Source organism: Arachis hypogaea, chromosome 18 (genome assembly GCF_003086295.3).
Source record: "Arachis hypogaea cultivar Tifrunner chromosome 18, arahy.Tifrunner.gnm2.J5K5, whole genome shotgun sequence".
NCBI classification, from domain to species: domain Eukaryota; kingdom Viridiplantae; phylum Streptophyta; class Magnoliopsida; order Fabales; family Fabaceae; genus Arachis; species Arachis hypogaea.
Window position 1 is genome coordinate 68,733,726 of NC_092053.1, and position 25,327 is coordinate 68,759,052.

General features: G+C 37.5%; 1 protein-coding gene across 2 annotated transcripts; it reads right to left on the reverse strand.

The window, feature by feature from the left end:
- Window positions 1-1,891: 1,891 nt before the first annotated feature.
- LOC112773319 (putative NAC domain-containing protein 94) lies at window positions 1,892-4,543 on the reverse strand. Of its 2 annotated transcripts, none has more exons than XM_025818398.3 (3): window positions 4,110-4,543; window positions 3,117-3,454; window positions 1,892-2,577 (listed from the first exon to the last, which is right to left on the reverse strand). In XM_025818398.3, the coding sequence occupies exons 1-3, from the start codon at window positions 4,324-4,326 to the stop codon at window positions 2,053-2,055; spliced, it is 1,080 nt and encodes a 359-aa protein (XP_025674183.1). In that variant the 5' UTR covers window positions 4,327-4,543; the 3' UTR covers window positions 1,892-2,052. The 2 variants fall into 2 exon arrangements, with proteins under 2 accessions (XP_025674183.1, XP_025674182.1); XM_025818397.3 differs by having other exon boundaries at window positions 3,117-3,457; window positions 4,110-4,509.
- Between the last annotated feature and the right edge of the window lie 20,784 nt (window positions 4,544-25,327).

Genomic DNA, 25,327 nt, shown 5'->3' on the forward strand with positions numbered 1-25,327 from the left:
GGAGACTTTCGAAAAATGGAGGCAACTTGAACGAAATGGCTGCTTCATATTTGTCACAATATTAACTACTTGAAAGAAAGCAAACACCAAGTATGCAAAATAGCAATTCAAATCACGGTTGAATAGATAAAAAATCAGGAGAACCATAACACATCCAAAAAATCATAGCTACTTATCACGGTTTGACTTAGCCTTGTGTCCTATTGGCTGATTTTGATGCTTAATCACAATGCACCCAAATAAGTTCATAGCATTTTTTTTCAATTGATTAAAAAAAAAAACCAGCTCAATACACGTTGATATGCACCGCATACGTGAGAATAAAATATTCATAAAAAATGGGAAATTGAAATTTTGATAAAAGGCTTTTTATAAATGGATTGTCATATTAGAAAGCATCCACGAAGTACACACCAAATTCCATTGAAGAGTTAAGACAGAAATTTTGAATGGTGCCTTGCCATATCCATAATCAATTAAGAGGAAATACTTTCTGCCAAAATAAAAACCAAAAAATTAAAAACTCCACCTAACACCCAGTATCAAGATTCAAGAGTAATATATACTATAACCTATAATCAAAACATGTCATTCACATTGCAAAACTAGTCTGTTATACCATATTTACATAGTGACTCCACAATCCCGATTAACAAAGATTCCAGAAGAAGAATGATTAGCATCAGAACCGAATGAGATTATTAATAATGAGCAAAGAGAGAAGTCACAATACGACAAACACAACGAAGACAGTGATCAAAAGTATGATAATGTAACATACAGAACATGATCAAGCGCACTTTGCAAAATGGAAAACAGTTCTAATGGCCGCAACAGTTCGAAAAAAAAACGATTCAATGAGTTTCAATAGACAGAAAAATCATTCAGATAATGTAAGTCCAAAGCCCATAAAGAGAAAACGAGCGAGCGAGCGAGAAAAGCGTTTTACTTACCGTAGAAAACCGTGAATGAATGCATATATAGGGAAGATGAGAGTGTGAGATTGAGAATTGAGAAGTGCGTTGAAACCATTGGGTGCGAAAATCGCGCGGAAGATAAAGGGATTAGATGACGAAACGTGTTTCGGTGTGTTAGCGAAGAAGAGAAGCGCCGGAAAACAAAAAAAAACCCCTTTTCTGATACCTTCCCTTCATCTCTACCCCCAAAACGTCATCTTTTTCAAGCTTTTCCCTTTTCCCTTTTTCGAAACCCATCAACGTGATATAAAGATGAAAACTTTCATCGTTAACATCCACTCTAACGACATGCAACAACAGCTAATGTAGTCCCAATATGTCAATTAATGGAAACATGAAACTAAATAACATACCTATAGAAATCAACGACAAGGCTATGGAATGCTCCTATGAAGAAGCTGCTGGGTTACTCCTCTCTGCGTCTTTTCCTTTTCCTCGGTTGTGGGATTATGGATGGAATGAAATGGGGAGAAAAGTCTTGATCTTTAGCTCGGGTTAATATCGTAGTGTATTCGGATGTTAATCCACTGCACTGAAATTGCATTTAAATGGAATTAAATGTATATGAGAGATTTTTAGGAATTTGATTGAGAGAAAACTGAAATTAATTTTGGGAATGGAATTAATTACTCGAAGAATGGGAAAGAAGGTAGAGTGATAAGTATATTATTGATAAGCAAGTGTACTCCACTCACTTATCATGAAACTGACGTTTATTTTGTATTATATCTATAGTATACATTATCTTTTGGCTACCTAACACTACCCAATTAATTATTGCTGTGGTGCCTATAACTAAGTTGCTCAATGCAAATATAAACGAGTGAGCTCTATTTTTTCTCATCACTACAAATGAGTCTTATCTAGACAAGTTAGACAAAAATTTAAAAAACACCGTAGAATCTCCCATATATAAAAGTCCGCTAACAAGCTAAAACCTCCATTTTCGATATTAATTAACATATGTTCTCTTACACAAACACACTAATATATATATATATGTTATAAAGTATATATCTAATGACTGCTCCTCAAATAAACTAAGATATATATATATATACATATATATATGAATTTACAAGCTAGGGGTATCAACAGTGAATTTGAGAACAGATCCAAGCTCATCCCAGTCATCATCAAATGCAAACAAATCGTTCATCGCAGAAGGATTAATCCACATGTTAGAAGCTGGAGCCGTCATTAGCTGATGATGATGATGATATTGTTGTTGTTGTTGCTGTGGCACAGTAGTAGCCACCGCTGAAGAAGGGTGATAGTTCAACTGATGATGATGATGATGATTGCTATTGTTCCTTTGGATTTGATCAGTGTTGTTATTGCATGCTGTGTAGTTAGTCACTGGCTTCTGTTCATTTTGATGACGATGATGATGGTAATGGTGATGGCCAATGATTGTTGCACCAAAGTTGATGTAAGATTCTTGATGTTGATTAATATTGTTATTATTGGATTGAACAACATGGGTTCTAGTGGTTTTGTGCTTGTTACTATTAGCTGTTACTAAATGTGATCTCAAGTCTACTGTGTGCTTCCTTTGTGACACATTTCGCTTGAATATTCTACACAATGTCCAGATTTCCTGCATCCATCACAAGCTTATTATTTGTTAACTCAGAAATCAAATACTACTATTAACTATGAAAGTAAGTTGTCAAGAATTGAAATATTATTATTATTATTGTATTACTTGGGTTTGCTATATTACATGGTAAGAGGGAAATATATTACTAATGTTTTCTTTTTATGAAAGAACTTATATATATACATAGAAGACTACGAGTATATTGCAAATAAGGTTAAGTGAGAGCATGCGTATAAAAGAATAATAATATATATAAAATTAAACCTATGATGGAAGGAAAATGTTTATTTTTTTCCGTGTCAAAAAAGGAAAATGTTTTTCTTAATTTAAACTACATATAGTATTTATATATGAACATTAAGTGTACAAGACTATCTATTACTGAATACCTAATCATAATTGCGACGGAAATATTCACATGGAGTTTAATGTAATAATCATAATGATCATAACAATAATTGTGCCTGCGAATTGCAATCACAGATTGAATCACAACTATAATAATTTAAAACCATTTATCTAATTAAGTTACTTACAGCTTCTTGGGCAACATCGGCATTGTTGATATTATTATTATTCTTGTTGTTGGCAAGTAGGCTTGTGTTGTTTTCGGTTGTGGCAGAAGGGAGGCGAAACTCGTGCATCATCCAATCAGTCTTGGTACCTTTACCGGCGCTGCCGCGGTAGTAGACAAGCGTCTTCTTGAGTCCAATGCAGTCGGTTCCTTCGCCTCCATGGGAGTATACCGGCTTGTCTATCCCGGTTGCTTTCCAGAAGCCGGAACTGGTGACTCTGTTAGGCCTTATGCTGTTCCTATACTTCCTCCCTCTCTTGCAAAAGAAGTAACCTTCCTTCTCTCCTCCACTTCCACTCGCTTCTAATTAACCAAATTCAATAGTGTTAGCAACATACATATGTATGTAAAGTAGTTACTAACAATGGAAAGGAAAATGTTTGTTTTTTTCTATATTTATTCTGTCTATTAGTTTATATATAATAATGGATTAATAATCATTAGAGAGGGAAAGAAATTCTATATGATATATTCACCATGCATGCTAAGTGCGATTCTGTTTATTCCTAAATCAAAAGGTTGATAAATCATACTCTATGTACAATTAATTTCCTGTAAAATATTGCGGCTATACCTCATAATTCTACTAATTATATCTTAATAATCAAACTGGGTTTATGCATTTAGTGCTATCATTTAATAATTTTCACTTCCTAATATAGACTTTGGATCACTAGCTACTAATTAGTTAATTAACCCAAGGTAGGCTAAGAAATAATATATTATATTATAATTAAGTAACTGAGTAATAAAAATGTTCGATAAAGAACAAAAATCAGTTTAAATAAAATAAGTTTACATTATTGTTTTATTAATATTACTGATTCAGTAATTGTGTTTAGATGAAACCCTGCTATTAGTTACTCGTAATAATAATTAAATCTTAATGGGAGAAAATGATATTCTTGAATTTAAAGAGGAATACTAATTAAAAAAGAAAAGAATAAATACATACTTGGAAGATCCCAAGGATCATACTTGTAGATATCAATCTGTTTGATGAGTTCGATGCTGATTGGTTTCTTGTCAAGCTTCCTCTTTAGATAGAAACTCACAAGTTCTTCATCTGTTGGGTGGAATCTAAACCCTGGAAGTGGAACATCATCCTCTTCCTCCATTACTGATGATGCATATGAATCATCCTTCATCATCAAATCTTCATTGACCCCCATATATAACAATTATAATAACAATAATGATAACAATGATGTTCTCTTATTTATTCTTTTTGTGTTGTGTGTGTGTGTGTGTTTTTTCTTTCTCTCTAAGGAAGATGAAGAAGCTAGTAAGGGATATTATTAGAAGACAAAAACGGTTAATAAGGTTTGTGGCACAATTTTTCAACGAAGTGGAGAGGAACCTTAGCTTCTTTTATATTATTATAGAGAGTCGTGGAATGGATGAAGATTGTTATTATTATTTATTTTGGTATGATTTTTGATGAATTGAAGCTTATAAGGTCAAGTCATGAGGTTTGACTTGTTGTGGCCATATGTGATGATTTTTGCTGATGGTGGACTTGTTCTATATATGGTATTATATATTGTTAGTTTAAAGTCACCATTTGAGACTTAAGATATGTGGGTTTTTGTTAATGCATATATACAAAAAAGGGTGGAATTATTCCTTTCAAATATATACTTTTCTTCCTATCTATCTGTCTCTATTTTCTCTCTCTGATCTTTGTAGAAGCTACTATACCAATAATTGTTGTTCGAATTCTTGGGTTGAAGTCTTGAACCATAATAAATTATATACACACCTGTCCTATCAAACATGACAAATTATGCTGCTATCTACCCCAAGCATATATTTATTTATTTATATTAAAGTACATACAAGAGGAAAACTAAAGCTCTGTGTTTATAAAGTAATAATCTGATAAAATCATATATAGTAATTCACAAATAATTATTAACTTCTGATTATAACTGTAAATTAACTTCAAAGGCTGCATTCAAAAAGAAAACTGAAACTAAAAGACTAAAACTGCGAAACAGAGATTGAGAGACAAAAACTAAATTAAGTCTCTGTATAATGAGTAAATTTAGAATTTAAAAAGTTAAATAAGTATTTTTAAAAAGAGATATTTTAAAATTTTAGTTTTCATTCTCAAAAATTTCAGTTCTTTGTGTTCCACTTTCTGAAAGTACGAATTAAAATGATTGAAATTTTGTGTTTTAAGACCAAAATTTTAGTTTTAGGCTCTGTCCACCAAAGACAATATTAAATCTCAGTTCCTCAATCTCTCTCAATTTCTGAAAATAAATGCTATTAAAATATTTATTATACTTATAATTTCGCTTTTAAAATTTTATTAAATCAATTTTCATAATCTTTTCAAACAAAATATTTTATTTTAACGAAAGAAAAACAACTTCTGCTAGAAAAGGAACACAAAAAGCAAAAAGTTATTTTACAGGCGTTTCCAAATACATTCAAAAGAGGCTGGGTTGAGTTATATATTGACTTATCATGATAATTTTGAATTTTCATTTATAAATTAAACGCGAATATATAGTATATGTCACGTGCATAACAAAAAAAAAAAACTAAATGTTAATTTAATTTTAATGAAATATTATTAAGGTGTAAAAATTTTATATATTTTCAGAACTATTTTTAAATATTTTTTTATGAGTAAATAATCAAAATGGTTCCTAAAAGATAACGTAATCTCCAATTTAGTTTTTAAAAGATTTTTTTTAATCAAATAATGCATCCCCAAAAGATTTTCAGCTAGTCACGTTAGTCTTTCCATCAACTCTCTCATTAATACCGTTAACGAAAGCTAACATGGCACGTTAAGAATACACGTCAGCTATAAAACAAAGCCGTTTTAAGTGTGTGAGAAGTCATCATTGAAATAGCACCTGATGTGTGAGCATCTTGTACCCTTTTCCCCTTATTTTCTAGTCGTTTTCAGTTAGAATTTAGTAAGTTTTATTATATTTTAGTGTTAAAATCCTCTTTGGATGCTACTTTAAATTTTTCTGATGTTTTTATTATTTTAGGTGAAATTCAAAACAAGTTGACATAGTTTTGTGCAAAAAGGAGAAGATTGGGAGCTGCCATTCTGGGTGCCAGCAAGCCCCACAAAACAGCAATGCCTCTGCCTTCTATGGGCGCTAAACGACCAACCGGCGTTTAGTGCTAGGCGGTCTGAATTGAAACCCACACTTTTGGACCATCTCTAGTGGATTTAGCTTTTATTAGTTATCTTATCTTTTATTTTTGTAATTTTTATTTGCAAACAGTATCTTTTAGTTATAGGATTTCTTATTTTATTTTATTTTCAAATCAAATTAGGTTAGATATAGAAGGGAAAAGATTCACCTTTGAAGGGATCTTCTCACTTCCGCACTTTCATACTTTTCAGAACGCTTGTTTTCTCTGTAAGTCATGAGCCACTAAACCGCCTTGGTTAAGGTTAGGAGTTCTGTTTATTTCTATGGATTAAGATCATTAGTCTTCAATTTTAATTAATGTACTGATTTAATTTCTTGGATTACTTTCGTTCTTATTTTTATGAATTTGAGTGGAAACAAGAGTATGACCCTTATTCTAGATACATTCTTGTGACCATTGGGAGAGGTCTCTCACCTGAACACAACTTGAAAGTAAATTCATCCTAAATTGCTAATTACTTGAACTAATCTAGATATAGATACGTGACATATAATCCGTTTAGCTTTTGGTAATTAGGGTTTTTGTGGCCATAAACTAGATTTGAACTTAACCCTCTAATCGGAATCAAGTGACCAAGAGATTGGCGATTGATGAAGATTAGAGGAGACTAAATCATTAAGAGATTAGGGTTTAGTTAATTACAGTTTACCATGAAATGAATCTTACATGATTAAAATAGTTGGTAAGAAAACTTGATCCAAAAAAATAAACATCTCTGATACCTTAACTATTTCTCTCATTGATTTCTATACCAAACTCATTATTTGCTTTCTTTACTCTTGCTTTATTGTTTAATGCTTTTTAAAATCCACAAAACCAACTTTTTCTATTCACTTGACTAAGCCAATCAGTTGACCATTGTTGTTCAGTTCCTCAGTTCTCGTCGGATCAACCCTCACTTACCTAAGGTATTACTTCGACGACCTGATATACTTACCAGTTTAGTTATGGATATTCTAAAACTATTTTCAAAAACTCTAGTATTTTTCATTGTTTAATTTTCAAAAATTTTGGTTTACCTTTTCTTACTAGTTTTTGAAATCCTTAGCTTAATTGCTTGCTTTATTTTATTTCTTTTTACATAGGATATCTCACTGAGAATTCTCTATACTCTGAGATAGAGATTTCCACTTTTCTTTATTTTCTGTTTGTTTATGAGCAGGAACAGGGATAGAGAACCACTTTTTGATTTTGATCCTAAACCTGAAAGGACCCTAAGGCGGCGTTTGTAACAAGCTAGAGCTTACAGAGCCAGTGAGAATCTCAAGGACACCTTTGAGAAGGAAGCCATGGATCCCGACAATCTCAATAATGGGGGGAATTCTAATGGTAATGAGCAATCAAGGAGGACTCTGAGCTCCTGCACTACTCCTACTCCTAACTTTTATGGGTGCAGTTTCTCAGTACCTCCCATAGGTGCCAACAATTTTGAGTTAAAGCCACAGTTGATCACTCTGGTGCAACAAAACTACCAGTTTCATGGACTCCCGCAGGAAGACCCAAATTTGTTATTTATAATTTCTTACAGATCTATGACACTGTAAAGACTAATGGAGTAAATCCTTATGTCTACAAGCTTATACTCTTCCCATTTGCTATGAAGGACAGAGCAAAGCAGTGGTTGGATACTCAGTCTAAGGAGAGCTTGGACTTCTTGGACAAGGTGATCAATGAATTTCTGACCAAATTCTTTTTACCTCAGAGGTTGGCTAAGCTGAGGGTGGATATCCAGACTTTTAGGCAGAGAGATGGTGAGTCCCTCTATGAAGCCTGGGAAAGATACAAGAAGATGATCAGGAAGTGTCCCCCAGATATGTTTTTAGACTAGACCAAGCTATATATTTCTATCATGGCCTCTCTGAAATGGCAAAAATGTCTATGGACAATTTTGCAGGTGGTTCTTTGCACATGAAGAAGACGCCTGAAGAGGCTAATGAGCTTATTGAGATGGTTGCTAACAACTAGTATCTATACTCTTCTGAGAGGAATCCTGTGAATCTTGTAAAGAAAGGATTTATGAAGGTGGACACCCTGGATGCCATCTTAGCTCAGAACAAGATCATGTCACAATAAATCAACATGATTTTTCAGCACTTGAGTAGGATGCAAGTCTCAGCTGTTAGTACTCAAGAGGTATCTTATGACATGAATGGAGGCTTTAACCAAGGGGAGAATTATGGTTATGTTCAACCCACTCCTGAGCAAGTTAATTATATGGGAAATTCCTCCAGAAATCCTAATAATGATCCTTATTCGAACACATTCAATCAAGGATGGAGGAATCACCCTAATTTTCAGTGGAGAGAGCAACTCCAGAAGCCTCAACAGAACTTCAACAACATCTCTCAGGGCGGTTTCAATCAGAATAAGCTCAATAATTTCAACAACAACGAATTTCAAGCCTCTTAGCCACAGCAGGCATCCACTCAGCCTCAGAATACTCCTAACTTGGCCTCTTTAGTTGAAGAACTTTCCAAGAGCACTCAGAGCTTTATGCAGGAGACTAGAGCTTTCATTTGGAACATGAAAATACATATGGGTCAATTGAGTAAGAGGATACCTGAGAGACCTCCTAACACTCTTCCTGGTGACACAGAGGTAAACCCAAGAGAAGAGTGTAAGGCCCTCAAAATGGACATTGAATCCATACTAAAGAAGGAGGTGCAAGTTACTAAGGGGTCAGTAGAGAAAGAAGCTTTAAGACATGATGAGGTTATTGTTACAGGCCCCACCTAGGGCACCTATCCAAGAGCTTGAAGTATCACACCCTCAGGAGCTCCAAAAGGAGACCAAGGATGAGCAGTTCTCTTAGTTCTTGGAAGTCTTTAAAAAGCTACAAGTCAATATTCCTTTTGTTGAGACTCTTGAGAAAATGCCTCCCTATGCTGCAATCAGAAAGACTTACTCTTTGAGAAGAAGGCCTTGAAGGGAGATGAAACAGTGGTGCTGACCAAGAAGTCCAGTGCACTCATTTAGAGCAAGCTGCCTAAGAAGATGTCAGATCTAGGGAGCTTTCAGATTCCCTGTACTATTGGGAATATCACTTTTGACAAAGCCCTTTGTGATCTTGGCTCAAGTATTAATCTGATGTCATTGTCTGTGATGAAAAAGCTACAAATTCAAGAAGCACAGCCTAAAAAGATAGCATTGGAGATGGCTAAGAAATCTCTGAAGCAAGTAAACGGGCTAGTGAAAAATATCTTCGTCAAGGTTGGAGAGCTCTTCCTCCCTGCAGATTTTGTGATACTTGATATGGGAGAAGATGAAAATGACTCCCTCATCTTAGGTGAGGAGGAGCAGCCGAGGCAGGTGATTAATCCTCAGTTGATCAACAGATGATGTCAGCTCCCCTACGGATGTGGTCTACTAGTCCCAGTAGTCACGGAGAAAGAAATAGAATCCCTGAGGTATCTATAGAAGCTCTTAGTAAGTCGGTGGAACTAGCTCATGTGGTGGTGCATACCCATGCTCTCTAGCATACTCCATACCGCTCCTAGTGATAGTTCGGTCAATGTCAATAGGGGTATGGCCATCAATGCAGACTCGGGCCTTGATCTCTTTGCCGAGCATGATTGATGACAAGTCATCTTAGCCTAGTTTCACTAGTCTTTTTTCTTTGTTTTCATTTAGTTTTATGCACTTTCTTAAGCCATAAGTAAGCCAATTGGGTTGAATTTCATGTTTTCTTTGATTCAATCAACCATGGATAAATTGATGCATTTTCATGAGTTTTTGTGCCATAATTGCTCATATGACAAGAAGAAGAACAACTCTCATGATTATGGCATAGCTTTGATACAATTGTTGATTGATGATAGGTGAAATAAAGCTTGGAAGAAGGTTGCAAGAATGGGCTTGAAAAGAGGGATTCACGTTTGAGCTAACGTTTGCCTCAAACGTTAACTCAAACGTGAGAAGCAGATGAAGAACACCCTGGAGAAGAGCCAATGTTTGCGCTAACGTTTGCCTCAAACGTTGAGGTAAACGTTGGCCGAAGAAGAAGCAAGGGAAGGCAACGTTTGCGCCAACGTTTGCCTCAAACGTGAGGTCAAACGTTGGCGCCAAAAAGAAGAGAAAAAGCACCCCTGGAGCAAACCAACGTTTTCGCCAATGTTTGCCTCAAACGTGAGGTCAAACGTTGGCGCCAATTTAGCATAAAGAAGAGTCCCTGATTGATGAGTTAATTGAGCCACGTTTGCGCCAACGTTTGCCTCAAATGTTGGGCCAAACGTTGGCCAAAGGAGTAGCATGGGGGAACCACGTTTGAGCTCATGTTTGACCTCAAACGTTGGCTCAAACGTGGATGACAGCAAGTGGTCGAGCTGTATAATTGGTTTTATGAAGACGTTTGAGTCAACGTTTGCCTCAAACGTTGACTCAAACGTGAATGGTTCATGGCCCGGTTCACAAGTGGATTTCTTCCTAACACCAAGAGCAATCAACAGAGGCTATTGTCAACCCAATTCCATCAAGACTAAAGGCCCAATTCAAGGCTTAATGATCATTTGAAGAAAGTGTATAAATAGCTTAGGATTTGAAGTTTTAAGGGAGCTTTTCCTTTTAGTTTTGCTGAGTAGTTTTTGGAGAGCTTTTAGTTTTGAGTTCTTTTGAGTTTCTGAGTCTCGGGGAAGGAGAATTGAATTCTCTTCCTCTTAAGTTTTCTTATTTTCAATTTCATTTACTCTTTGTTTGAATCTTGGGTGTTGGAGTATTGAAGGAATTCTGTTTCAATCTCACCCTGAGATCTCTCTGTTTTCTTTACTGCACTTTTTGAGAAATCAATATTTGAATTCCTTTCTTCTACTACTTGATCTTTACTTTTCTTGCAATTGAATTCTAAATTTGGATCTAGGAAGGCATTGAGATCTAGACTTGGTTATCTAGTCTCTTGGGTCCTGAGATCTACATCTTTCAATTTCAATTTCCTTGTTTCGTTGCTACACCAAGCTTATTGTTATTGTCATTTGAGATCCGGTTTAATTGAATCCATCTTTTATATTTTTTTGTTGAATTTTACCTTGCCTTGTTTAAATTCTGCAAATTCACTTCCCAATTCCCTTTATAATTCAAGTAATTTACATCTCTTGCACTTTAAGATTCTGCAATTTACATTTCTTGCGTTCTAAGTTTCTGCCATTTAATTTCTTGTTCTTTAAGATTCAGCACTTTTATATTTCTTGTTCACTTTAATTTCCTGCGAATCACCCACTCCCCTTTACATTCTATGCAATTTAATTCCTACCAACACAATTTCACACAATCAACACTTGTTTGCTTGACTAATTCAACCACTAAACTAAAGTTGCTCAACTCAATCCTTCAATCCTTGTGGGATCGACCTCACTCCCGTGAGTTTTATTACTTGATGCGACCCGGTACACTTGCCGGTGAGTTTTGTGTCGGATCGTTTTCCGCACATCAAGTTTTTGGCGCCGTTGCCGGGGATTGAATAGATTGACAATGATTAAGTGAGGTGGCAGTTTAGATCAAGCACTTTTTCTTTAATTTTTGACTAACCCACTAACTGTTTGAAGTTTTGTCTCAACTGACTACACTCAATTTTCAAGAGTACCACTGTGTGTTCCGTTTGTTGATTTATATGTCACAGGAAAGAAGAGAGGCCAGAGGGAAGGATATCATTGAAGAAGGAGTTTCTGAGAAAGAAGAACACCACAACATGAAGCCGCAACTCATTACACTAATCAAGAACAATTGTTCCTATGGTGGAAATCCATTGGAGGATCCTAAACAGCACCTATCCATTTTTCTGAGGACTTGTGGTGCTGTCAATCTCGATAGTGTAAATCATGATACCTATAAGCTCTTGTTATTTCCTTTCTCACTGAAGGATGAAGCGGCACAATGGCTTGAAACCTTTCCCTAAGGAAGTATCACTAGTTGGGATGATTTGGTTGCCAAGTTTCTAGCCAAATTCTCCTCATTCCAACAAAACATCAAGATGAAAGAGGGAATACATCCATTCATACAAGGAGAGGAAGAACCATTGTTCAAAGCATGGGAAAGATACAAGAAAGCAAGTGACAAAGTGGGTTTCCAAGCGTTCTATGAAGGATTAACCTCAGAAACAAGAAGAGCGGTGGATTACTTCTCAGATGGCCTACTCAAAGCAACAGCAACCAGCCAAGGAACTGTAGAGTTCAACGACAAAAGAGCCAATAACCAACACTCATTTGAGACACCATAGAATGCAATTTCAGAAAAGGAAGTAATGAATCTTGAAGGAGTGAAGGCAGTCATGAATCAAAACAAACAGCTACACCAGCAAACTCAGCAACAATTGGAGTCAATAGCTAGACAAATTGATTTTCTACATTCTACTACAGTGAATGCACAATTTTCACCATGGAAGCCACATTCTTATCTAAGAATGAGGGAATCTCAACATTAGGAACAAAGGGACTTCAACTACAACAACCCCAATTTCCCAAACCTGCAAAAACACCACCATACCAACAACAATTACTACATACCACCACACTACCCACCTTTCCAACCCCAACACCCCACAACCAACCAATCTCACAAGACTCTCAGAGGATCACCAATCTTGAGATCTTAATAGAGAGAATGATGAAACACCAAGAGGTGACAATGAAGAACCAGGAAGCCTCAGTCAGAAGAATTGAGAAGCAAATACAACAACTGGCTAAGAACCTCGCAGAAATGGGTGAGAAGAGGGCTAAAGAAAAAGAATCACTCATCCAGGATGAGCATCACAGAGCAAAGCCTCACTTAGGAGGACAATGGGACAAGGAGAAGGAAGCTCAGAATCTGAGCTGAGCAAGCATAGAGGATGTCAAGCTAATGACAATAAAAAAGCGCTTGTTGGGAGGCAACCCAACCTGAGGTAGTTCTCTTTTCATCGCTATTTTAAGAAAAAGGTTAATTAACTTCATCTATATTGCAAGAAGCTAAGTTTGGTGTTACACACCAAAACAATATAAAGGAGAATGAAGGATTCTATGTTTGGTGTTCCACCAAAATCCCATCATAAAACACATTCTCACGTTCTGCATAATGCTAGCTTCAAGCATCTAGACGAACTAGTTAACTATTTTGCTGTTTCCTAGTTTTTAGTTCTATTGCTTTTGAAAAAGAAAAAAGAGTTTCACACATGGTTAATCTGATGCATGAGAACCATTGGCAAGGTACTAAGTTTGGTGTTCCCACACCAAAGTAAGTTCAAAGACCCACAAATAAATTATGCATGCTAACCATTTTTCAAGTGCTTGGGGAACAAGCAACTTTCAATATCATTGCAGAGCACCATACAAACTTTTGGAAGATTTAGCATCATCAATCAAAGAGGTGAAAGGGGAATGTGAAGACCAGCAATGATGATGAGGAAGAGGACATCAAGTAAACTCCAAAAGGTTGTATTGTTCATTATCAGATATTACTGTGATTGAAAGTGATATTATACCCCTATCTGTCCTTCTGTCTAGTATCATTTTTCTGCAATTCAATAATCAAGATGCTTGATCATTTACAACACTATACTCTCCAAACTTGTTTGCACTCAATATTTCAAAAATGCATCACATGAAAGTTCTTTGAAAAGAAGGATCGAGGAATTAAACAATTTTGAGGCAAGCAAAAGATTAGGAAAAGTGGTGGTTCTAGTTGTATGATTATGTATTGAGGTTGCATGCTTATGAATACTTGCATGGGAGCTCATAGGCGGGACATAGAATTCAAAGAAGTGTTGTGGAAATTCTCAAACATTTATTGATCCAAGAAGCAGCAAACAAAACAAAAGAAAATAAAGAAAATACAAAAACAAAAAGAACATGGCCCAAGGCTCTGAGCATCAATTACTAGGCAGAAAAGAAGAAAGAAACAAGAACTCAAAGAGTTGTTATCCTAGTAAATGCTTGTGGTCGAACTGTGTCAAAGAGAGAGGCTTGAGCAAGTAAATCCTAAGGGGTGCTTCAACACCTAATACCTTAAAACCAACTGGTTTAGGAGTATTGATTGAAAGCTTATCTAAAGAGCCGCTTTGAGACATGACACTTAGAGTCAAGGCCAAAGCACAAAAACGATAAGCTGCTTCAAGGTGATTACCTATAGAGAGATCTCCATGATATTATTTGGATGAAAGTTCTAAGACCTAAGAATCCCAAGATGTAGGGACTAGTAAGCACTAAAGCCCTTGCATGAGCACATAATTTAGAGTTCACCCCACTGTCACTTAATCAGTTCACTCACAGGATAGTACATGTAATTCTTCAAATCCATTCTAATTGAAAGGACCTTTGAGCATAATTCTTTTCTTGCTTGGGGACAAGCAAGTTTTAAGTTTGGTGTTGTGATGATAAGTCATCATAGCCTAGTTTCACTAGTCTTTTTCCTTTGTTTTCATTTAGTTTTATGCACTTTTTTAAGCCATAAGTAAGGCAATTGGGTTGAATTTCATGTTTCCTTTGATTCAATCAACCATGGATAAATTGATGCATTTTCATGAGTTTTTGTGCCATAATTGCTCATATGACAAGAAGAAGAACAACTCTCATGATTATGGCATAGCTTTGATACAATTGTTGATTGATGATAGGTGAAATAAAGCTTGGAAGAAGGTTGCAAGAATGGGCTTGAAAAGAGGGATTCACGTTTGAGCTAACGTTTGCCTCAAACGTTAACTCAAACGTGAGAAGCAGATGAAGAACACCCTGGAGAAGAGCCAACGTTGGCCGAAGAAGAAGCAAGGGAAGGCAATGTTTGCGCCAACGTTTGCCTCAAACGTTAGGTCAAACGTTGGCGCCAAAAAGAAGAGAAAAATCACCCCTGGAGCAAACCAACGTTTTTGCCAATGTTTGCCTAAAACGTGAGGTCAAACGTTGGTGCCAATTTAGCATAAAGAAGAGTCCCTGATTGATGAGTTAATTGAGCCTCGTTTGCGCCAACGTTTGCCTCAAACGTTGGGCCAAACATTGGCCAAAGGAGTAGCATGGGGGAATCACGTTTGAGCTCACGTTTGACCTCAAACGTTGGCTCAAACGTGGATGACAGCAAGTGGCCGAGCTGCATAATTGGTTTTACGAAGACGTTTGAGTCAATGTTTGCCTCAAACGTTGACTCAAACGTGAATGGTTCATGGCCCGGTTCACATGTGGATTTCTTCCCAACACCAAGAGCAATCAACAGAGGCTATTGTCAACCCAATTCCATCAAGACTAAAGGCCCAATTCAAGGCTTAATGATCATTTGAAGAAAGTGTATAAATAGCTTAGGATTTGAAGTTTCAAGGGAGTTTTCCTTTTAGTTTTGCTGAGTAGTTTTTGGAGAGCTTTTGGTTTTGAGTTGTTTTGAGTTTCTGAGTCTCGGGGAAGGAGAATTGAATTCTCTTCCTCTTAAGTTTTCTTATTTTCAATTTCATTTACTCTTTGTTTGAATCTTGGGTGTTGGAGTATTGAAGGAATTCTGTTTCAATCTCACCCTGAGATCTCTCTGTTTTCTTTACTGCTCTTTTTGAGAAATCAATATTTGAATTCCTTTCTTCTACTGCTTGATCTTTACTTTTCTTGCAATTGAATTCTAAATTTGGATCTAGGAAGGCATTGAGATCTAGACTTGGTTATCTAGTCTCTTGGGTCCTGAGATCTACATCTTTCAATTTCAATTTCCTTGTTTCGTTGCTACACCAAGCTTATTGTTATTGTCATTTGAGATCCGGTTTAATTGAATCCATCTTTTATATTTCTATTTGTTGAATTTTACCTTGCCTTGTTTAAATTCTGAAAATCCACTTCCCAATTCCCTTTATAATTCAAGTAATTTACATCTCTTGCACTTTAAGATTCTGCAATTTACATTTCTTGCGTTCTAAGTTTCTGTCATTTAATTTCTTGTTCTTTAAGATTCAGCACTTTTATATTTCTTGTTCACTTTAATTTCCTGCGAATCACCCACTCCCCTTTACATTCTATGCAATTTAATTCCTGCCAACACAATTTCACACAATCAACACTTGTTTGCTTGACTAATTCAACCACTAAACTAAAGTTGCTCAATCCTTCAATCCTTGTGGGATCGACCTCACTCCCGTGAGTTTTATTACTTGATGCGACCCGGTACACTTGCCGGTGGGTTTTGTGTCGGATCGTTTTCCGCACATCAAGTTTTTGGCGCCGTTGCCGGGGATTGAATAGATTGACAATGATTAAGTGAGGTGGCAGTTTAGATCAAGCACTTTTTCTTTAATTTTTGACTAACCCACTAACTGTTTGAATTTTTGTCTCAACTGACTACACTCAATTTTCAAGAGTACCACTGTGTGTTCCGTTTGTTGATTTATATGTCACAGGAAAGAAGAGAGGCCAGAGGGAAGGATATCATTGAAGAAGGAGTTTCTGAGAAAGAAGAACACCACAACATGAAGCCGCAACTCATTACACTAATCAAGAACAATTGTTCCTATGGTGGAAATCCATTGGAGGATCCTAAACAGCAATTATCCATTTTTCTGAGGACTTGTGGTGTTGTCAATCTCGATAGTGTAAATCATGATACCTATAAGCTCTTGTTATTTCCTTTCTCACTGAAGGATGAAGCGGCACAATGGCTTGAAACCTTTCCCCAAGGAAGTATCACTAGTTGGGATGATTTGGTTGCCAAGTTTCTAGCCAAATTCTCCTCATCCCAACATAACATCAAGATGAAAGAGGGAATACATCCATTCATACAAGGAGAGGAAGAACCATTGTTCAAAGCATGGGAAAGATACAAGAAAGCAAGTGACAAAGTGGGTTTCCAAGCGTTCTATGAAGGATTAACCTCAGAAACAAGAAGAGCGGTGGATTACTTCTCAGATGGCCTACTCAAAGCAACAGCAACCAGCCAAGGAACTGCGGAGTTCAACGACAAAAGAGCCAATAACCAACACTCATTTGAGACACCACAGAATGCAATTTCAGAAAATGAAGTAATGAATCTTGAAGGAGTGAAGGCAGTCATGAATCAAAACAAACAGCTACACCAGCAAACTCAGCAACAATTGGAGTCAATAGCTAGACAAATTGATTTTCTACATTCTACTACAGTGAATGCACAATTTCCACCATGGAAGCCACATTCTATTTTAAGAATGAGGGAATCTCAACATCAGGAACAAAGGGACTTCAACTACAATAACCCCAATTTCCCGAACCTACAAAAACACCACCATACCAACAACAATCACTACATACCACCACGCTACCCACCCTTCCAACCCCAACACCCCACAACCAACCAATCTCACAAGACTCTCAGAGGATCACCAATCTGGAGATCTTAATAGAGAGAATGATGAAACACCAAGAGGTGACAATGAAGAACCAGGAAGCCTCAGTCAGAAGAATTGAGAAGCAAATACAACAACTGGCTAAGAACCTCGCAGAAATGGGTGAGAAGAGGGCTAAAGGAAAAGAATCACTCATCCAGGATGAGCATCACAGAGCAAAGCCTCACTTAGGAGGACAATGGGACAAGGAGAAGGAAGCTCAGAATCTGAGCTGAGCAAGCATAGAGGATGTCAAGCTAATGACAATAAAAAAGCGCTTGTTGGGAGGCAACCCAACCTGAGGTAGTTCTCTTTTCATAGCTATTTTAAGAAAAAGGTTAACTAACTTCATCTATATTGCAAGAAGCTAAGTTTGGTGTTACACACCAAAACAATATAAAGGAGAATGAAGGATTCTAAGTTTGGTGTTCCACCAAAATCCCATCATAAAACACATTCTCACGTTCTGCATAATGCTAGCTTCAAGCATCTAGACGAACTAGTTAACTATTTTGCTGTTTCCTAGTTTTTAGTTCTATTGCTTTTGAAAAAGAAAAAAGAGTTTCACACATGGTTAATCTGATGCATGAGAACCATTGGCAAGGTACTAAGTTTGGTGTTCCCACACCAAAGTAAGTTCAAAGACCCACAAATAAATTATGCATGCTAACCATTTTTCAAGTGCTTGGGGAACAAGCAACTTTCAATATCATTGCAGAGCACCATACAAACTTTTGGAAGATTTAGCATCATCAATCAAAGAGGTGAAAGGGGAATGTGAAGACCAGCAATGATGATGAGGAAGAGGACATCAAGTAAACTCCAAAAGGTTGTATTGTTCATTATCAGATATTACTGTGATTGAAAGTGATATTATACCCCTATCTGTCCTTCTGTCTAGTATGGTTTTTCTGCAATTCAATAATCAAGATGCTTGATCATTTACAACACTATACTCTCCAAACTTGTTTGGACTCAATATTTCAAAAATGCATCACATGAAAGTTCTTTGAAAAGAAGGATCGAGGAATTAAACAATTTTGAGGCAAGCAAAAGATTAGGAAAAGTGGTGGTTCTAGTTGTATGATTATGTATTGAGGTTGCATGCTTATGAATACTTGCATGGGAGCTCATAGGCGGGACATAGAATTCAAAGAAGTGTTGTGGAGATTCTCAAACATTTATTGATCCAAGAAGCAGCAAACAAAACAAAAGAAAATAAAGAAAATACAAAAACAAAAAGAACATGGCCCAAGGCTCTGAGCATCAATTACTAGGCAGAAAAGAAGAAAGAAACAAGAACTCAAAGAGTTGTTATCCTAGTAAATGCTTGTGGTCGAACTGTGTCAAAGAGAGAGGCTTGAGCAAGTAAATCCTAAGGGGTGCTTCAACACCTAATACCTTAAAACCAACTGGTTTAGGAGTATTGATTGAAAGCTTATCTAAAGAGCCGCTTTGAGACATGACACTTAGAGTCAAGGCCAAAGCACAGAAACGATAAGCTGCTTCAAGGTGATTACCTATAGAGAGATCTCCATGATATTATTTGGATGAAAGTTCTAAGACCTAAGAATCCCAAGATGTAGGGACTAGTAAGCACTAAAGCCCTTGCATGAGCACATAATTTAGAGTTCACCCCACTGTCACTTAATCACTTCACTCACAGGATAGTACATGTAATTCTTCAAATCCATTCTAATTGAAAGGACCTTTGAGCATAATTCTTTTCTTGCTTGGGGACAAGCAAGTTTTAAGTTTAGCGTTGTGATGACAAGTCATCTTAGCCTAGTTTCACTAGTCTTTTTCCTTTGTTTTCATTTAGTTTTATGCACTTTTTTAAGCCATAAGTAAGCCAATTGGGTTGAATTTCATGTTTCCTTTGATTCAATCAACCATGGATAAATTGATGCATTTTCATGAGTTTTTGTGCCATAATTGCTCATATGACAAGAAGAAGAACAACTCTCATGATTATGGCATAGATTTGATACAATTGTTGATTGATGATAGGTGAAATAAAACTTGGAAGAAGGTTGCAAGAATGGGCTTGAAAAGAGGGATTCACGTTTGAGCTAACGTTTGCCTCATACGTTAACTCAAACGTGAGAAGCAGATGAAGAACACCCTGGAGAAGAGCCAACGTTTGCACCAACGTTTGCCTCAAACGTTAGGTCAAACGTTGGCGCCAAAAAGAAGAGAAAAAGCACCCCTGGAGCAAACCAACATTTTCGCCAACGTTTGCCTCAAACGTGAGGTCAAACGTTGGTGCCAATTTAGCATAAAGAAGAGTCCCTGATTGATGAGTTAATTGAGCCACGTTTGCGCCAACGTTTGCCTCAAACGTTGGGCCAAACGTTGGCTAAAGGAGTAGCATGGGGGAACCACGTTTGAGCTCACGTTTGACCTCAAACGTTGGCTCAAAGGTGGATGACAGCAAGTGGCCGAGCTGCATAATTGGTTTTACGAAGACGTTTGAGTCAACATTTGTCTCAAACGTTGACTCAAACGTGAATGGTTCATGGCCCGGTTCACAAGTGGATTTCTTCCCAACACCAAGAGCAATCAACAGAGGCTATTGTCAACCCAATTCCATCAAGACTAAAGGCCCAATTCAAGGCTTAATGATCATTTGAAGAAAGTTTATAAATAGCTTAGGATTTGAAGTTTCAAGGGAGCTTTTCCTTTTAGTTTTGATGAGTAGTTTTTGGAGAGCTTTTGGTTTTGAGTTGTTTTGAGTTTCTGAGTCTCGGGGAAGGAGAATTGAATTCTCTTCCTCTTAAGTTTTCTTATTTTCAATTTCATTTACTCTTTGTTTGAATCTTGGGTGTTGGAGTATTGAAGGAATTCTGTTTCAATCTCACCCTGAGATCTCTCTGTTTTCTTTACTGCACTTTTTGAGAAATCAATATTTGAATTCCTTTCTTCTACTGCTTGATCTTTACTTTTCTTGCAATTGAATTCTAAATTTGGATCTAGGAAGGCATTGAGATCTAGACTTGGTTATCTAGTCTCTTGGGTCCTGAGATCTACATCTTTCAATTTCAATTTCCTTGTTTCGTTGCTACACCAAGCTTATTGTTATTGTCATTTGAGATCCGGTTTAATTGAATCCATCTTTTATATTTCTATTTGTTGAATTTTACCTCGCCTTGTTTAAATTCTGAAAATCCACTTCCCAATTCCCTTTATAATTCAAGTAATTTACATCTCTTGCACTTTAAGATTCTGCAATTTACATTTCTTGTGTTCTAAGTTTCTGCCATTTAATTTCTTGTTCTTTAAGATTCAGCACTTTTATATTTCTTGTTCACTTTAATTTCCTGCGAATCACCCACTCCCCTTTACATTCTATGCAATTTAATTCCTGCCAACACAATTTCACACAATCAACACTTGTTTGCTTGACTAATTCAACCACTAAACTAAAGTTGCTCAATCCTTCAATCCTTGTGGGATCGACCTCACTCCCGTGAGTTTTATTACTTGATGCGACCCGGTACACTTGCCGGTGAGTTTTGTGTCGGATCGTTTTCCGCACATCAAGCCCTGTTTGCGTACGCGAGATACCCAACCCGAAAAGGTTGGTCACGTCGCGTGCAGGTGGTCGCATAGGCGATTTTTGCAGAACGGCAAAAATGCTGAATGCTGCAGAATTTTCAGCTTTGCACTCTAAACTTTCGAAGCGCATAACTCTTTTGTTTTAAAACATATTTCATCCATTCTTTGAATGGCGTAAAATTCACAGACCCAATTCTATTTTTAAAGAAGTTTGATACAAATCAGGGGTTCGGAGATCAAGTTATGCTCCGCCAAAGTTTGGTCAAAATAATGATTTTTCACAAAATTGAACAAACCTCTAAATTTCAAAACATACAAGTTCCAAACCTCTTCAAAACCAACCAAAACCTCACCAACTCAGCATCAACCATATTTCAACTCCTATCCTAAGCTTCCTCATTCAATCCACCACTTTTATGAATCTCATTTCAACATTTCAATCCAAACAATATCCAATCATTTCCAAGTTCAATAATACACAACAAGCATTATTAATTACACATATCAATTACCACATCCACTTAGCCCCCAACATGATATCAAGTTAATCACATCACAAAATCAAGCTACAACTTCCAACATTACAAACCATATACATAATAATACATTCCATACCAACCAATCAACCACATCAATAATTCAATTCTTATCTTAGGGTCTCTAGCCTAAGTTTTCACATTACATTATATTTTAGATACGAGAAACCGAAACCATACCTTGGCCGCTTTTCACGTATTGTCTAAGGCAAAATCACCAAAACCAACAAAGCCCCTCAAGCCCAAAATCACCAAAGCATAAGCATTCAACCTCGACCAAGTTCCAAGGCTCACAATTCAAGCTCCAACATATACATATATACAAATAATTTCTCATATATCACACCTACATATCCAAATTCAATACCCAACCTACTCAAATCAAGAAATAGATAGGGTTAGTGATCCTCACCGTACCCACGGACCGAAAGAGCCAAGTCCAATAAGTTTTGCAAACAAGATTGAACCTAGAGAACCAAAACCAACCAATTCTCAACTTGAATAGTTTTAAAATTCAAAATTTGAGGGGTGGAGAGACTGTGGTGATAGAGTGTCTTATCTATAAGATTGTTCTAATGGATTTGTAGATCTCGACGCGGTGGTTGCATGGCCACAAACGATGCGACGATTGGAGCTCCGGATTAAAAGTTACAAGGATTTGAATCTAATCAAGGGTTTGTGTTTTGGAAGAGTATCCTTCCCCCTTTTCTTGAGTTTTCCAGCGTGGAAATGATGATGAAGAAGATAAATGAGCTGAATCTCATTTATTTAGATGGGTTTGTTGGGCCCTTGGGCCCATAATGAGCCCGGTTTGGCCCTTTCGGCCCAATCTTAGGCCAAATTCTTTAAAATTGGTGTCAAAATTCTTGTTTTAATTTTCTCTATCACATTAAACTATAAAATTTTATTTTCTACTTTTCTAGAATAAATTCTAACTTATGGGTTCATTATATACTAATTAATCAGATTTTACATTCTACTCACCTAACAGAAATTTTTGCCCTAGAAAATATCGTTCGCTCCAAGAGTCCGCATGAGTGGTTCCTCTCTCAACCTAATGGATAGTCTCTTGCCTGATACCATCATTCTCGGTAGCGACTTACCTCCCACGTTTCCTCCAACCTAACCTTAGCTGTCCTAACATCCTCCCAAGCTTCTCGCTTTCGCTGCGTCACTCTGATCGCTTTTTATTAAGGACCTACCTAATCATTTACGCTAGCCAAACCTCCTATTAAGATAACTTAGGGTCGTTTACAGTAGATCATGATTTTTCATTCAACCATGTGTTACGAGTGAATACCAGTGTTCAGTATTGTACAAAGTGGTAAAGAATTAAGTTATCAGTTTTCTTATTACCTCAGATCTGAGGATCGGATCCGGCAGTACCCCGGTTTCTCCTGTGTGGGCAATCTCTAACCAAATGTCTTGGCTTCCCACAATTGTAACACAAACCCAAACCATAACCATGGCCTATTCGGGTGATTACCTCCATATCTCTGACAGCTCAAAACATCTGAAGCGGTCGCTGTCTATTTTTGCTTACTGTTTTCTTGGGAATCCTCATTTGTCGCAAAGTTATTCCGTCCTTGGAAAAAATGTTTTGCGTATCCTCTTCTCTTAAACTCTTGACCACTTAGCGCAAATCCTTGGTTATGCTCCCTGCAGTGGGATTCCCAGCGGTCATTCTCCGTCACAACAGCCTTCCTCACGCATTCTTCAGCGATACGACTCTTGTTCACAAGTTCGGAAAAGACCCTAATCTCCATCGGTCCAATGGAGCTCAAAATGTCACTCCAAAGTCCTCCTTCATGCTTAATACACTTTCAATCCTCGAAGTCTCCAGGGGCACCTTGATAAATACGGGAAAATCAGCACAGTTCCTCAAACTTGTTTGTATACTCAGACACGGACATAGTACCCTGCTTCAGCTGCAGTAACTCAAGTTCCTTTGCCATCCTTACAAAATTTGGAAAGTACTTCTTATAAAATTCTACCTAGAAGGCATTTCAGGAAATAGGATCATCGCCATGCTGCAGGAGGCATCGTGTTCCCAGCCACCAATGCAATGCTTCCCCAGTGAGCTGATAAGTAGCGAATTCGACACACTATTCTTCACGCACCAGTTGTGCTTTTAATGCTTACTCCATTGCCTGGAACTAGTTATTGGTTTCAGTCGGATTGGTGGTTCTCCTGAATATCAGTGGATTGACTTTCAAGAAAGTTGTGAGAGTCATCGGGCCCTAATTTCTATTTTCGCCATTTCCCCTATTATCGTGATTCATCTACTGCCCAAGTGCTGCCACAGTGGCCTGCATAGCAGCAGCCATATTCTCCAATGCAGCCATGAAGTTTACTAGATTGTTTGTGTCAGTTTTCGGTCCCTCATTACTAGCCTGACCTCTCCCACGGCCTCGATCGCGTACACGAGGCCCCATCTGATTCCTATACACACCAAACAATCGATATCAAGTTGATCAGTCTCAATATCGGAAGTCTAGTACTTCAGAGTCCCAAATGCATGCTCATGAACGTTTATGCTAGTTATATCAGTCAGATATGCTAATAGCACATTGACACACACACACAAAGAATGCACAGAAGCATAGTCAGTCCGTCCCTCAGCCTTTATGGGAATGAACTGCTCTATGGGTAGGCATGATCTAAAGCCAATTGCTAGAGGATGGTTGTAGTTCATTCAGCGCTCCATCATCTCCAAAAACAACGGGTCTGAAGTTATAGTGGACCGAGTAGTGATGATTCATCGCATCATGCTCGGCAAAGAGATCGAGGCCCGAGTCTGCATTGATGGCCATACCCATATTGACATTGACCGAACTATCACCAGGAGCGGTATGGAGTATGCTAGAGAGTATGGGCATGCACCACCACAGGAGCTAGTTCCACTGACTCACTAAGAGCTTCTAGAGATACCTCAGGGATTCTATTTCTCTCTCCATAACTACTGGGACTAGTAGACCACATCCGTAGGGGAGCTGACATCATCTGTTGATCAACTGAGGATTGATCACCAGGACCATTCGGCCCTCCTCCACCAGTTGGAGGAGGAGCAGCGGAGGCAGGTGATGCCTAGGCATGTTAGGCTAGTCTCACAAGCCTTTTTCATTAGTTTTCATTTGGTTTCATGCATGCATAACTTGATTCAATCAAACATGGTTAATTATGTGCATTTTCATGAGATTTATGCAAGATTTACTTGAATGTCATGAATGATGCAAAATCTTGTGATTATGGCAAGGCTTTGATGCATTTGTTTGGTTGATGATAGGTGAGAAAAAGCAGAGGAAGAGCAAGGAAGAAGCAGAGAAAGCAACGTTGGGGGGAAAGTTGGTGCCACCAACGATGCCTCAAACGTTGCTTAAAGAGAAAAGAAAGCAATGTTGGGGCCTAGTTTGGCTTACCAACGTTGCCACAAACGTTGGCTTAGCAAAAAGGCAACGTTGGTGGCCTAGTTTGGCTCACCAACATTGCCACAAACGTTCCAAGGAAGAGAGTGAGCAACGTTGGTGGCCTAAGATGGCTCACCAATGTTGCCCACCAATATGTCAAGCCTCACAAGCAACGTTTAGTGGCCAAAATTGGCTTACCAAC